Source organism: Vombatus ursinus, unplaced genomic scaffold (genome assembly GCF_900497805.2).
Source record: "Vombatus ursinus unplaced genomic scaffold, bare-nosed wombat genome assembly UNPS02011700.1, whole genome shotgun sequence".
Lineage (NCBI taxonomy): Eukaryota > Metazoa > Chordata > Mammalia > Diprotodontia > Vombatidae > Vombatus > Vombatus ursinus.
In genome coordinates this window covers 5,319,484-5,335,052 of record NW_020951478.1, presented here as the reverse complement: position 1 = coordinate 5,335,052, position 15,569 = coordinate 5,319,484, and the positions used below count along the sequence as shown (strand labels likewise).

General features: G+C 39.0%; 2 protein-coding genes across 2 annotated transcripts in view; one reads left to right on the top strand and one right to left on the bottom strand.

Annotated features, from left to right (window-relative positions):
• The window catches only part of LOC114039223 (phosphatidylinositol 3,4,5-trisphosphate 3-phosphatase TPTE2-like), a 61,044-nt gene extending 54,997 nt beyond the window's left edge, over positions 1-6,047 (top strand). Inside the window, exons 15-17 of the mRNA XM_027856912.1 lie at positions 3,571-3,666; positions 4,516-4,586; positions 5,614-6,047. Of these exons, the coding sequence (XP_027712713.1) occupies positions 3,571-3,666; positions 4,516-4,586; positions 5,614-5,716 (270 nt within the window). The 3' untranslated portion in view covers positions 5,717-6,047. The remainder of the gene's footprint in view (positions 1-3,570; positions 3,667-4,515; positions 4,587-5,613) is intronic.
• A 2,699-nt stretch (positions 6,048-8,746) lies between these two features.
• The window catches only part of SLC25A15 (solute carrier family 25 member 15), a 36,321-nt gene continuing 29,498 nt past the window's right edge, over positions 8,747-15,569 (bottom strand). The window contains 3 exon segments of the mRNA XM_027856937.1: positions 8,747-9,778; positions 12,130-12,288; positions 13,672-13,841. Of these exon segments, the coding sequence (XP_027712738.1) occupies positions 9,654-9,778; positions 12,130-12,288; positions 13,672-13,841 (454 nt within the window). The 3' untranslated portion in view covers positions 8,747-9,653.

Below are 15,569 nucleotides of genomic sequence, written 5' to 3'. Positions count from 1 at the left end.
TTATGGAAAACTCTCAACAGACAGGAATTCAGGATTCCAGGGCAGGAACTAGAGAGCTGGGCCAAGTCATTCTGTCTCCTTGGGGCTCATCTATAAAATTATTTTAACAGAAATAGGAAATTAGGAAGAAGACAGATTTTAGGGGAAGATAATAGGTTCACTTCTGAAACAAGTTGATTTTGAAATACCAACTGAATGTTGAAATGGAAACATCCAATGACAATTGGAAATACACACAGAGTTTTAGAAAGGGCCTGAGACTATGTGGATAAGGGAGTTATCTGCAGAGAAATGATAACTGAAGCCTTAGAAGCAGATGAGATTGCTAAGGAAAAGATTGTTGAGAAAGAAGAGAAAAGGGATAAGGAGATAACTTTGCAAGACCACTTAGGCATAGGAAGTAGGAGAATAAATAAGAAACCAAGATAAAGCAGTCAGAGGAGAAAGAAAACCAGGAGAGAGCCAAGACATGAAAGTAGCAAGAAGAAAAATGTCAGAAGCTCCAAAAGGATTGAGAAGGGTAGAGGATTGAAAAGAGACCATTGGATTTGACACCAAGAGGGTATTTAGTGATCTTAGAGGTAGCAGTTTCAGTAGACTGGTAGGGATTACATCTGGATTGTAAGGGGTTGAGAAATGAGGGGCAGATGCACCTCAATTTTTTTTATTCATTATCTTATGAATTTATCCTTTTATTTTGATATTTCCTTATTGGCTCTTGCTTTTGGTGTATTAATTTGTTGATTTTTCAGGCTGTTGTTTTTTCTTTTTTTTAAATCTATTTTTTCAGTTGCTTTAAAACAACTTTTCAACATCAGGTTTTCTGAAAAATTGAGTTCCAAATTCTTTCCTTCCTTGAGAAGGTAAGTGATTTTATATGGATTATACATGTGCGGTCCTGCAGAACATATTTCCATATTAGCCATGTTGCAAAAGAAAACACAGACAAAAAAAATAACAAAGCAAAATGAGATAAATAAAGAAAATTTTAAAAGTATGCTTTGATCTGTATTCAGACATCATCAGTTATTTCTCTGGAGTTAGATATCATATTTCATCATAAGTCTTTTGGAGACTTACATGAACTGATGCAAAGTGAAGTGAGCAGAACCAGGAGAATGTTGTACATAGTAACTATATTGTACAATGGAGAACTGTGAATGACTTGGCTAGTCTCAGTAATACAGTGATTCAGGACAATCTGAGGGGACTCATGATAAGACATGCTATCTGCCTCCAGAGAAAGAAATGATGTTATCTAAATACAGACTGAAGCATACTATTTTTCACTTTCTTTCTTTCATTCTTTTTGTTGTTGTAGTCTTTTTTGTACAAATGACTCATATGGAAATATTTTGCATGATTGCACATGTATAACCTATATCAGATTACTTACTGTCTCAGAGAGGGGGAAGGAGAGGGAAGGAGGGAGAAAGGGAAAGAATTTGGAACTCAAAACTTTTTTTAAAAAATGTTAAAAATTGTTTTAACATGCAATTAGGGAAAAGATAAATATTATTTTTAAAAGTCTTTTGGAATTTTCTTGGATCATTGTATTGTTGAGAATAGCTAAGTCATTCACAGTTGATCACCATCCAATATTGCTATTACTATGTACATTGTTCTCCTGGTTCTACTCACTTCACTTTGCAGCAGTTCATGTAAGTCTTCCCAGGTTTTTCTGAAAGCATCCTGCTTGTCATTTCTTATAGCACAATAGTATTCCATCACAATCATATACCACAACTTGTTTAGACATTCTCCAATTGATGGGCACTCCCTTAATTCCCAATTCTTTGCCACCACAAAAAAAAAAGAGCTGTTATAAATATTTTTGTACATATAAGGGCTTTTCCTTTTAATTTGATCTCTTTGGGGTACAGAACTAGTGTGGCATTGTTGGGTCAAAGGTTATTCAGTTTTATAGTCTTTTGGGCATAATTCCAAATTGTTCTCCAGAATAGTTGGATCAGTTCATAACTCCACCAACAATACATTAATGTCCCAATTTTCCCTCATCCCTTCCAACATTTGTCATTTTCCTTTTCTTTCAAATTAGCCAATCTGATAGGTGTGAGGTGGCACTTCAAAGTTTTTTTTTTAATTTTCAGTTCTCTAATCAATAGTAATTTAGAACATTTTTTCATATGACTATAGATAGCTTCAATTTCTTTGTCTGAAAACTGCCTGTTCATATCCTTTGACCATTTATCAGTTGGGAAATGACTCATATTCCTATACATTTGATTCAGCTAAATAGAGATATATTTGAGAAATGAGGCCTTTGTCAGAGACACTTGTAAAACTTTTTTCCCAGTTTCTGACTTTCCTTCCAATCTTGGCAGGACTGGTTTTGTTTGTGCAAAAACTTTTAAATTTAATGTAATGCTTTCTATCTCTTGTTTAGTAATAAATTCTTCCCTTATCCATGTATCTAACAGGTAAAATTTCCCATGCTCAAGTAATTTGCTTATAACATCATCCTTTATATCTAAATCACGTATCCATTTTGACCTTATCTTGGTATGTGGTGTGATATGTTGGTCTAGGTCCAGTTTCTGCCAAACTGCTTTCCAGTTTTCCCAGCAATTTTTGTCCCCCAAACGTGGATCTTTGGGTTTATCAAAGACTAGATTGCTATAGTCCATTATTGTATATTGTGTAACTAACCTATTCCACTGACCCACCACTCAATTTCTTAGCTAGTACTAGATTGTTTTGATGATTTTTTGTTGTTGATGAGTCACTTTTCAGTCATGTACAACTCTTTGTGACCCCATTTGGGGTTCTCTTGGCAAGGATATTGAGATGATTTGCCATGTCCTTCTCCAGCTCATGCTATTATTTTCAGAGCTAGTTCTGAGGGTCTCTAAGTTTTCAGTGCTTTCAAGGTGGTATTATCTAAGAAAAGGTGTGGTCACTTCTCTCCTGGCCTGTGCTCTGGTCTATACTCGGAAAGGGACCTTGTTCCACTGTAGCCACAAGTGTTATTGAGTACTCCTTCTGGCCTTGGGATCCTACTCTCCTGCAAGTTATAGTGTCCCTTTCAGCCTTGGAACTGAGACTATGGCCCCTGTTTCCTTGTGAGTGACCACAAATGCTCTTTTCCACCCTGGAATTGTGACCAGGACCCCTACTCCCCTGTAACCATAAGCATTAGTGCTTCTCTTCACCTTGGGGCTGTGATCTGGAACTGAATACAGCCAGTGTAACAGGGTCCTGAACCCATTGCCAGCAAAGTGTTCACTGTACTGTCTTCTGACCAGTTGTTTAACCCCTTATCTTCTGTGGGCTGAGAGCAACCAAAGCTACTGTTGCTACTGATGCAGCCACCTCCAAGGCTTGCTACTATCATTAACCTTTTCTACTGACCTCCTAAGTTGTCTTGGACTGGGAAATTGTTTCACCCCAACCTTTTGTTGTTTCTGCTGCTCCAGAATTTGATTTGAGGCATTGTTTGGAAGAAAATTTAGATGAGTTCTGGTGAGTTCCTGCCTCTACTCTGTCATCTTGGCTCTAGCCTGTGCAACTTGATTATTAATGCTCCTAAGTTGTGTTTTTCAATCACAGGTATTTTGTGATGATGACAGTAATTCTGTAAATATCAGACTAAATAACTGTCCGGACATCTGCGGTGATGTGAAAGTAAAGTTCTTCTCCAGTTCTGTAAGTACAAGAAGTGACCAATGTAATTCTTAGCTTGAAGTTTTCTCTAGCAGTTTCTGAACTAACTCTTTAATTTTCAATGAAAGTAGGGAACAAAGATTACATAGATCATGGAAATCTACAACAAAGTCCCCAATCCCAATTTTTCCAAAAAGTTCAATCCCCTTAGCAACCAAAACCTTCTCTAGAACTATTAACCAATAACAGCTGGGTATCAGCTAAATTGACCAACACATTTTAGATCCATTCAATTCCTGCTATTCCTCCGTTGGGAGGAGTTAATCAGCACTAAAATGGTAAAAGACAGGAGAAGCAGCTAAGGATGATTTATGGAATAGACCACCCTCTTCTGGCCCCATACAACTGAGTAACCTGGAATTATACTCTCAATCACTGTATTTAAATAATAGAAAAAACAATGGTCAAAATATCAGGAACCTTGGCTATTAGTCCTGATTCCATAACTTATTATTGACATTTAACCCCTGTGGGCCTCAGTTTCTCTAATAAAATTTTGTAAAGGGTATGGATGTGTATGAAAATCCCTTAACCTCACAAAATTAAGATCAAACAATGAATTAAAAGCATTTTGAAAATATTAAATGCTTATAATTATTAGTTGTCTTTAATAATAAAAGTTTCTTATAGACAATGATATATTTGGGTATATTAAGTCTTTGATAACATTCTGTCTAGCACTGGCTAAACTAATATAAATGACCAATATTTAACTGAAGGGTGGGGGCTGAGACTTTAGTCATTTTAGAATTGAAATAACTAGTTCTTGGAATCAATTTTGCTAAGAAAAAGTAACCCTTTTAACATACTATATATTTTATGAATTTTTAGGCCCTTCCTAAACTATACGAGAGGTGTCCATTTTTCTTTTGGTTCAACACATCTTTTATAGAAAACAACAGGTATGAAGTATGAACTAATTAAATTAAATTCACCCTAATGAAAAGCTAGGGGTGTGTGTGGGTGTGTGTGTGTCTGTGTGTGTATGTGTTAAAAGGGAGAACCAAGAAAGGAGGCATTGGGTAAATGGCCAGTAATTTAATTATCACCTCACATTTACACATGAGCACTGTTGGTTTCAAAGAATAAAAACTGATATGTCAGTTACAGTTGACACAAGCGAAGTTAAAAATTGGTTTTGAGGTTAATATACCAAAGAAATTTCCCATGTGTGTGGGAATCCCAAGCCTAGGAGAGGGTATCTGGATTTCTGTTCATCTATGGTAGAGGGATGAGGGAAAAGTTGGTCACCTAGAAATTGTTGTTGGCATTGCTGAGGTACCACTCTTTGTACCAAAAAAAAAAATTGATTTAAAAATGTTTAATTTCATGTCTGGAGAAACAGTAGTGTTGTATCTAGTAGAAATTTCCAGAGAAAGAGCTGAATATTACTCTTGGGGTTTAGTCTCTGCCTGAGTTCCATCATACCCAGAAACTGGTCTAATGCTCTAGGTGTAAAATGTGCATTTCTTTAATTCTATAAAAGAAATGGTCAGAAGAATTCAATAAAGTCCTTCACCGAGTTATTTCCTCCACAACAATACCTAGCCTGTACCATTCATTGGTTTTCCATTGAGGGAGTGAAATACGAGGGCAGAGAAAAAAGGAATGGGCTAGTTACAAAAGAAGATATAAACTCAGGATGATTTTGGTTTGACACTAAAGTACTACTAAAGAAGGGGTTTTTTTTAATTGTGGGAATTTTTAAATTGTGTGTGTATTTTTTTTTAACCTGGGAAAGAAGTTTGCACCTATAAACTACTAGGAGGATTAATACACATTATATAAAATTTTGCTTGTTGCTTTGAATTTTATTGGAGAGGGAAGAAGTGTAAAAAGCCTGGAAGAGGGTTCTCAACCAATAGTTAATAAAGTCCTACTCTTTTCAAGGCTCAGAAAACATCAAATTTATTATTTCCCCCCTCTTAGGCTCTATCTACAAAGAAATGAATTGGATAATCCCCATAAACGAAAAACATGGCACATTTACCATGAAGATTTTGCAGTGGAATTACTGTTTAAGAAGCTGTGATCTACAGAAGTATATATTTGTTTAAATGTTACTCCCTTCTATTAAAGAATCATGTTCCTGTGAACTGTGTCCTACATAGAGGCATCTTCTAAATCCCCATTTCTTAGTGTTTTTATTTGTATTCTGTGTACTTAAGAATTCTATTAAACGTTACAGGTAAAAGGCATATGTTCATTTTCTTACATACTTTCTTACAGGAACTTTCAAGAAAAGCAAGGCAATGTATTGTACTAGAAAGTGGATTGTGTGTGGACTCAAAGGACCTGGGTTCAGATCTTGGTTCTGCCTCTTTTTAGCAGAAGGCAAGTCACTTAATTTCTTTGAGCCTCAGTTTTCTCATCTGTAAAATGAGGGTGTTGGTCTAGGTTGCAACTAAGGTCCCTTCCAGCTCTAAATCTATGATTTTATGACTAATTTTATGCAAAATTAGCATTTGAGTCTTCAGTTACATTTGGAACATAGTACCCTCACAAGAGAAAAATAATTATCACTTCCCAGAAACTTACTGATAACAGTGCCTGGCATGCAGTAAGTGCTTAGTGAATGCTTATTGTGTGACTGACAAACCCTTCCTACTAAAACTCTCTCTCTCTCTCTCTCTCTCTCTCTCTCTCTATATATATATACGCCCACACATATGTATTTTTTATTGATGCCTTTAATCTCTGTGACTTGTTTAAATAGTATTTTTTCTTGATCTCATAATTCCATCTTTCAATGATAACTTCCTTTTTTGCTTTTCAAGCTAGATAAAAGACTTAACTTTTTTTTTAAAGTCATGAGATTTAAAGCTGAAAAAGGCATGAGGGAACATTTCATGCTTTTCAACTGACTGCTTCCAGCCTTTTGCCTCTCAAACCCTAAATTTACATATATTAATATATAATTAATATATGTAAATCTCCTACCCCCAAAAAACAAACAAACAAACAAACAAACCGTAGCTTCCAAAATGCTCTGAAAGCATAGGTTGAATTATACCAGTCCCTTGCTCAAAAATGTTAAGGGCTTCCCTTTGCCCATAGGAAAAAACTACATTTTACATTTTCACCCAATTCTTAACAGGGGGAAACTTGCTTTTTGTTTGTTTGCTTTTATCTTTGGGTCTCTAATGCCTCTCATTGCTCCTTGCTGTTATATTGCATATTGAGGGTTCTCAAAACTACTGAGGGGTAGCTAGGTGGTACAGTGGATAGAGTACTGGCCCTGGAGTCAGGGGGACCTGAGTTCAAATCTGGCCTCAGACACTAGCTGCTTGACCCTTGAGAAGTCACTTAAAACTTTTGTGCCTCAGTCAACTCATTAAGACTTACCTCACCAATAAAATCCCAGGTACCTGACATGTTGAAAGGACATGTACTTTGCAGAAAGGCTATACTGAGGGCAGGGTTAATGTCAGGAGATTAGACCAGGTCCACAGGGATAGGAGGGTCTTTGTGCACAAGATTCCTTTGACAGGGGATAAGGCAGGCATTTTGTGCATTTTGTTTCTTTTCTCTACCTCAGTCAAAAGACAACAAATAATTTTAAGAGAAATGCCAAAATATTCACTCTGAACAGGGGTTCCCTTTTTTTGTGTGTCCTGGATCCCTTTGGCATTCTAATGAAGCCTATGGACCCCTTCTCAGAATCAGAAAGTAGATCCAAACTAATGATCTAATCTTAGATAGCATTAAAGGAAATGCTAAATATCAGGTAGAGGTTAATGAAAATAAAGATGTAATATTTTTCCCATCTAAGTTCATGGCCCCCTAAAATCTATCTGTGAGAGTAATGGATCCCAGGTTAGGAAGCCCTGACTCAGAGGGAGGCTAAGGCCAGTCAGTCTACAGCCTCTCAGGTAGCTTGAGCCCTACCCCAGAGCATCATCACCAAACCTAACAGCAGCTTGTCTAATTTCAGCAAAATCACTACTTCTCCTACACTCTTGTTTCTAGTTAGTGCCTCTCTAGCTTCATAAGTATTATTAAAATGAAAGAAACCAGCATTTTTAAGGCAGAATTTTCAAATCTGCTGACAGTTATTGCTAATCATCCATTTTTAAGGGAGATTTTGCCATTGTTTAAAAAAAAAATCACAACAACAAAAATAGTGTTGGGGAAGGAGCTAAAATAAGGATCTGTGAATACCAGCACGGAAACATCCTAAGGTGTCCAACCACAGACGGTGTGACTACTATCTTCCTTGGTTTATGTTGGTTGATAAGTCACTTATGAGTGAGCCATATCTTCAGGCAGTCCCTCCAACCACCCAGTTCTGTGCTATCACAATGACCATTGGGTAAAAGACAAAAAACAGCCATTAGCAAGAAACCAGGTAAATAGTCCTTTAAGATAAACTGACTGTAATTTTATACACACACACACACACACACACACACACACACACACATACACACACACACACACACACACCCCTATGAGATTATTTTTCTTCTGGCCTACAGAAATCAGTTTTGCAATTCTGTATTCACATCACATACACATTAAAAATCAGAAATCATTAAGCACCATTTCTAAAATTTAGTCATCCTCTGGGACAAATTTCAAAAGGATCAAACAACTTAAAACATTAAATGACAACATATAGACCTTTTTGTGAACTTCAGGATGTGTTAACATTGACATTATTCACTATGGAGAGATTATCTTCCTATCCAGCGCTACTTATGTGATTGAGCAGTGAATGCCCCACACCAGCATCAGTTGACGATTACAAGGGCACAGGGTGATTTACTTTGTTTGTACATGTACAAAGTAGATGTCTTCCATTTTTGCCTCTTCCAAAATTGAAGACCATAGAAAAGTGGACCAAAGGATGTCCTGAAGCAGATTCCTCATTGGTACCCTAGACCAGGGTTTCTTAAACTTCTTCCACCTGGGACCCCTTTTCATGTTTTTTGGCAGTGTTCATTGGCACTGCGTGGCATGAGGGCATGCACAGTGCAACATGGGCATCCTTTGTGCTCAGAACCAAGGCTGCAGTGAAGTTGTATGATGTAGCACAGGCAAGCACTGCCAGAAACATCTCGGATTCATTATGAGTTTGATTTTTAATTAATTTTTGGTCATTGCACACTCAGAAACCTTTTACTGTTGCCAAATCTTTCATGATGCCATATGGAGTTGCAACCCACAGTTTAAGAAGCACTGCCCTAGACCATGCCGCTTTAAAATTCAGACAGCCCTGTACAGTGAGTAGAGACCAGAGGTTCAAGATCTGGCTCTTCAGAGTAGCACTCCAGCACTCCCCTATGACCTCATTCAACTCAATCCAACCATGGAAACATGAAGATTTTTTTCTGAGAAGGGGATCTAAGAGAAAAAGGGAGGTAAATGCCAATGATAGTCATTGGATTTGGGATGATTTGATCTCAAGATCAACTTCACCTGCGTAACATCAGAGTGGAAGTTTGTCCTACTTTAAAAAATAACTGTTAGGGCTATTTCAGGTAAGACTATCTTAATGGATTTTCTGGGGAAACATTAGCTCTGAAACTTTTTTAATGCTATATTAACACACGATCAACCCTAGGTCTTTTCTGGTGAAGTCTAAGTTAAAGACGAGAAGCCAAACTATATCCTTCACTTCAAGCCCTTACACTAGCCACACTTCAAAGACAAGGACAGCCAGGGGGATGCTATGAGCCTCCATGGACCCATCTCAAGTCATTTGCAAGACAGATGCACTGGGGAGACTTATAGCTCACTGGGTGTATTCCTGGTTAGAAGAAGAGATAGAACTTTATCTCTCATAAAAGCACTAGCAGAACCTAGTGGATGGACAATTTCGGTTCTTTGGGGGAAATGAAAAGGGGTGGTGTAGGAAGAGGATGGAAAAAGTCTTATGAGGTTAGAACAATTCCATGTTGATCTCCATACTCTGAAACCTAGAGATGGACAGCAGCAGTCTTTTGATCCAGTTCTACCAAGTTACTTTAGTAGGCTTCAAATTGGCTCATCATCAACTTCCTACTGTATTCATATGCCAAAAACAGGGCCCCATTGGCAGGGAAAGCTCGGATCAAAGTAGGTTTCAGTCCAGAATATAAGGCCCCTATCCCTACAAGACAAAACAAAACAAAAAAAAAGATCATTTGGCATTATAATAAGGAATATGAAATTCCAAATGGCAAGACATGGAAATATAAATCTTGGTTAAAAAAAATTTTTTTTTGAGACAGTAACAGGGTACAGAACCCATGCTTTCAGTGATATGGGAACCACCCTGTATGAGGGAGCTCCCAAGACAGGTCACCACCTTCTCTCCAGCCCAGGGCACTAAGGAGTTAAGTGACAAACCAAAGGTCACAATGGCAGTATGTATCAGAGATGGGACTTGAACCCAGGCCTTCCTGGTTACAAGGTTGACTATCCCCTACACGATGCTGTTTGTCTGCTAAAAATGCCTATAACTGTATGTAAACAACAATTATAGATGCAGCCAATGGTTTTCTCCAACCATACTAACAGAAGTCCCAGGCAACTTCATTATACCCTTGAGGTAACTGAGAGACCAGTGCTCATTTAACAAACCATCTGGGCAGTGTTGGAGAGAACATAACAAAAAGCATTTAGAACTGACAATGAGTGACTGATATAATAAATGTATACAACGGCCTTACAGAGTGAACAAAACATATATTTTCAAGTGCCCTGTTTTGGACCGCCAATACTCAAACTCTGCATATCTCTTGTTCATTTGAAATTAGAATACAAAATGCAATTGAATTGCCAAGTGGCAATTGGTACTAAGGTTGTTTGTTAGAAGGATGGGTACTGGCCTCCTGAACTCACAAGGAGATTACTCAGGAGGTTATTTTTTCCAACCCTTTCATACTTACAAGGACCTAATACCCATATAAATATTTTAATAATCCTGAAAATTAGCTAATATTGCTCACACTTTATGTCCCAGGTTATAATGTACTCCCCTCAACACTAACTTCCCAAAACAGAACTGAGGAAGAGTTCAGAAAATGCTCGCTACAGATATGTTCTATGATATAGTATCTGATATACAGCTTTTCATTACTGCTTTCTTGACTGGCATTTATTCTGTGTTTTGGGGGTGGTGATTGGGGAGGATGGGGATCAACAAAAGTGATACTAAGACCTAGATATCTGCTTTGAACCCTTGTAGCTTCTGAGTACAGCTCATTCTGGCTGAAGTTGCCTTGGTTCTCCCTGATTCACTCTCTCAAATACGTTCATTCAATCCCCTCTTTCCAAACTTACTATATACTCATTCTTTCCAAGTTCCCACTTTCTTTAGGCTTCATGGATACAACCTGAATATTCTGTGAATACTCAGGCTGCTAGGTGGCACAGTGAATAGAGTGTTAGGCCTGGAGTCAGGAAGATTCATCTTTTTGAGTTCAAATCCAACCTGAGACACTAACTAGCTGTGTGCACCTGGGCAAGTCACTTAATCCTGTTTGCCTCAATGGTCTCATCTGTAAAATGAGCTGGAGAAGGAAATAGCAAACCATTCCAGTAGCTTTGCCAAGAAAACCCCAAAAGGGCTTATGAAGAGCTGGGCAAGATTCAACAAAAGCAAAGCAAATACTCTGTTTAACCTTTTCCCCCTCATCGTTCCCCCCTCCCCCCAGGTTAGTCTCACCTCCAAGTACCAAATACCAGCCCTGGTACTAAATCCTGACACTCTTTACTTCTATGGGGCCAGGAATTGCAAACATCTGCTTCTCCATCCCCAGAATTAGGCCCACAGCTGAACTTCCTTTTCTCAAGGAGGTCCCTAGACCCTCCCATTGCTCCTGACATACTAGTGACAAACAGGTTTTCTTCAATATTAGACATTTATACATGGCCAGTCATGGTCATTAAAAAGCCATGGTCATTAACGTTCACTGTCATTTTTAAGGGACTGGAAATTGATTATCACTGGAAAAGATGTGCGAAGAACCTGTCTAGATACAATGGGTCGTGTTGAACACAAAGTCTTTATGCCAACCAAAGCCCTCTAATCACTTAGGAGTTAAGAAAACTGAGGCTAACAGTCTTGAAGTTGTGCAATGCCAGCTTTAGAACTGCTGCTAGGGAACAACTTTGAGGCAACAAAGAGGGGATGTAACAAGGACGAATGGGTGTTGCAACAGCTACAATGCTAGTAATCCATCATGTCTATCAATTCATCAACTGGCATTTATTAAGCACGTACCATGTGCCAAGCACTGTGTTAAGTGCTAAGGATACAAAAACAAAAAAAAAATGTAACAATCCCTGCCCTTGAGGAGCTTACAGATCAAGAAAAAGAAGAGGGTGGTAGCTTGAATTTCCCCATCAAAGTTTGGCCCTCAGCCAAAAATTTTTAAAAAGAAACTCTGGAAGCATTAGGTAGTACCAGCCACCATATAAGCTTTGCATTCTATTTTTTTACATTCGCAGACTCACCTTCATTTTTCAGAACACTTGCAAATGTCCCCACGAAGCCAGCCTGTTTCCCAGACATGGAAAGAACTTGGATTCTTGATTTGATACAGTCCACTGGATACACAGCAATCCAGAGGCAGATGCCTCCAAAGCCACCACTTAACATCAAAGGGATGGGTCCTAAAGAGGAAAGCCAGAAAAACACCACTTTACCAGAAATACAGGGCAACTGACATCATCAGCTCAACACCTGGGAAAGATCACCAATGAGAGTTTCTCAAGAAAAAAATCTTAGGCCAAAGAATACAATCCCAGGAGGGGATTCTTAAGGGGACAAATGCCACCCTGTCACCTACAGCCAGAAGCACAAACTATTTCTGGTTTCTGGACTGTTGGCTTTCCTTCTATCTTTCAGGACAAGAAACTCCAAGTTCACTTGAAAGGTCTTGCTCTACACAATTCTTCACCACAGCTTTATAACATAATTACTTTGTCATGGAGATTGGGGAAAATGGAATAACGTAACCAAGTCTTCCCAAAAACATCTAATAGGAAATAAAGCTTTCATGTGTCACCACTTTCCCCAAATCCTAGAACTCATCTTTTCTCTCCAAAGGCCCTACAGTTTTAGAACCCCTACCCAGGGGTGGGGAACCTGCAGACTCAAGGCCACATGTGCCCTTTAGGTCCTCAAGTGGGGCCCTTCGACTGGAAGTTTGGATTCAATTCATGGACTCATGATGAAAAATGCCATGCACTTCTAGACAGAGAATTGATGGACTGAGTAACGAAGCATAATTTTTCACCTTTTTTTTTTTTTGCTTCCCCTGCCCACCCCACCACAATATGGCTAATGTGGAGATATGTTTTACATGACTTCATACTTAAAATGGGCACCATATTTCTTGCCTCCTCAATGGATGAGGAAGCAGGTAGAGGGAGGGAGAGAATTTGGAACTGAAAATTAAAATTTAAAATAAATGGACCTTGCTGTTGAAAAACAAACAAAAAAAGGGTTGTCCTAATCATAGAAGAGATGAGAAAACACATTGTTCCCTAGGAAAAATAAGGATCCAGTCAAGCATCCATACATATTAGGGTGATTATATTGAACCGAGAGATGACTCAGATTCTTCAAGGGATTCATCAAATCCTGTATTATCTAAGACTTTTTATAATTTGCTACTGAAATTTCTCCCAAGGTTATTTTTCTGCCATGTAGAAATCCCATGCAAATATTTTCTCATTTCTCTCCTTCCTCAAATAGACACTCACCCTCCCCCCGCCCAAAAAAAGCTTAACTGAGTTAATGAAGAAATGTTATACTGAGGAAGGTGACTTGGTATGCATCCTTCAAACCTCTACCAATCAGAGGTTTACCCAACCTTAAGACAAGACTAAGAACATTTGACAATACATGCTCCATCTTTGTCCAAAGCCACTATACCATATCTCGTGGATGCCTAGATCGTGTGGAGGGTAAAGCCTAACTTCAGTGGCCACGCTGGCATAAATCAAAGCACACGCAACAGTCTGCGATCTGTTCAAAAATGAAGTACGTACCTAACTCATCTTTTGATCTTCCTGATGCAAAAAATGATCTGCTTAGTTCATAGCCACCAAAGAACAGGAAATATCCAGGTACTTCCCTAAGTAAAGTGCTGGAGAGTCCATGGTAGAAACCCAGAGGGCCATCCTTTCGAAGAATGCCCTTTACTACCGACCATACTGTACTGAGAGAAAAGATAACATAAATACATATTAGGTTGCAAATGATGAAGGAATAAGACAGTGGCCCCAAAACTGTCCATTACCAATTCTGGCTGTGATGGCACAGACCCAATCCATTAAGGGTTCTGGCTGCCTCCTAGCAATAAAAAAGCTGGTCCTGTGTCAGTCAGAATAATCAGCCTCTCTGAATTAATTCCTTTCTCAGAATCTAGGAAGGATTCAGGACTCCAGCTCCAGAAGTATCTCTCTGCAAGCTTTCTGGTCCTCCAATTCTTCCTCCTGGGCAGAGTAAAAAGAGAACTTGGCTCTCAGACCCATGGTTCCTGCCCTTTGCAATTCTGACTAAACTTTCCTGATGTCTAACCCCAAGCTAGGAGTCATGAGAGCTCCTGGACTTTTCTTGGCCCTTGAAGCCAGCTTGGCTCCCTGAATTCAAAGATCTGAGGATTGTACCTCAACCCTAATTCCCTGTCCCCTTACCTGTTAGAATAATCTGGCTGGTTATTCTTCTAATGCATCCCAGTTCTTAGCCCTCTTTTTCTGCTAATCTTCTTCAGGTCAGCCTTCTCCCTCTAGGTAACAAGAGTGTATTTTCCAGGATTTATTGACAAAATAAAAGGGCAACAAGGTGGCATAGTAGTGTTAGGCCTGGAGTCAGGAAGATGAGTCTTCCTGAATTCAAATCTGGCCTCAGACACTTATTAGCTGGATGACCCTGGGCAAGTCACTTAACCCTGTTTGTCTCAGTTTCTTCATCTATAAAATGACCTGAAAAGGGAAATGGCAAACCATTCCAGTATCTTTAATGATAAAACCCAAATGGGGTCATGAAGAGTTGGATATGACTGAACAAGAACAAAATTGACAAAGAGGAAAGAGAATATATATAACAGCAATTCTATATCAGCATAACATAATTAAATCTACTCATTCTCAGAGGAGGGGGCCCTAAACTCCCTAGGCCAGTAGTAACACACTGAAAGGGAAACAGATCCTTGCCTTAGAAAACCACAAATTAACATTGTCTATGTTGTATTGTATTTTTATTTACTTCGTAAAACATTTCCCAAAGACACTGGAATCTGACTCTGGCCCTACCAGTTGCCACCTCTGCCCTGGGCTTCCCTGTGCTTGAATTCCCCTCACCTGGCTGTCCTGGTTTTCCCTCATGGCCTATCTAGAAGCAGGAGACCATAGATTTAAAGGTGGGAGGGAGCTTAGAGGTCCCTTATCACTTATCAGCTGAGGCCCAGAAAGGGTAAATAACTTGCCCAAGGTCACAGCCATGCTAAGAAGCAGAGCTGGGATTAGAATCCAGGTTCTCTGATTCCAAATGCCATATACTTGCCACTCCCACTGGGCTTTCTGGCATTTGTTTCTCTTGCAGCCCCAGACGGAAATAGGCCTTTCCTTCAGAACATAAACAAGATGAATCTAGCATAGGTCTAACCTTGAGTTTTTTGGGACCAAGCTCATCATTCCTTTCTTCCCAGTACAGGCTTGTTCTCAGCCCACCAAAAAGTCTCCTGATAGCAAGACAGGGCTTACGGTACTCCTGCCTCGGCACTACATAATCACTTAGCTATCTAAACACACAACTTCATCTCTTCCCTCCCCTCCCCCTTAACTCTTCACCCCCAGAAATGGACAAAGGCAAATCAGACTATTACCTCAATTAAATTTCAGTCCAACACATAGTTTATCCTTAAAGTTCACAACAGACAACTTCA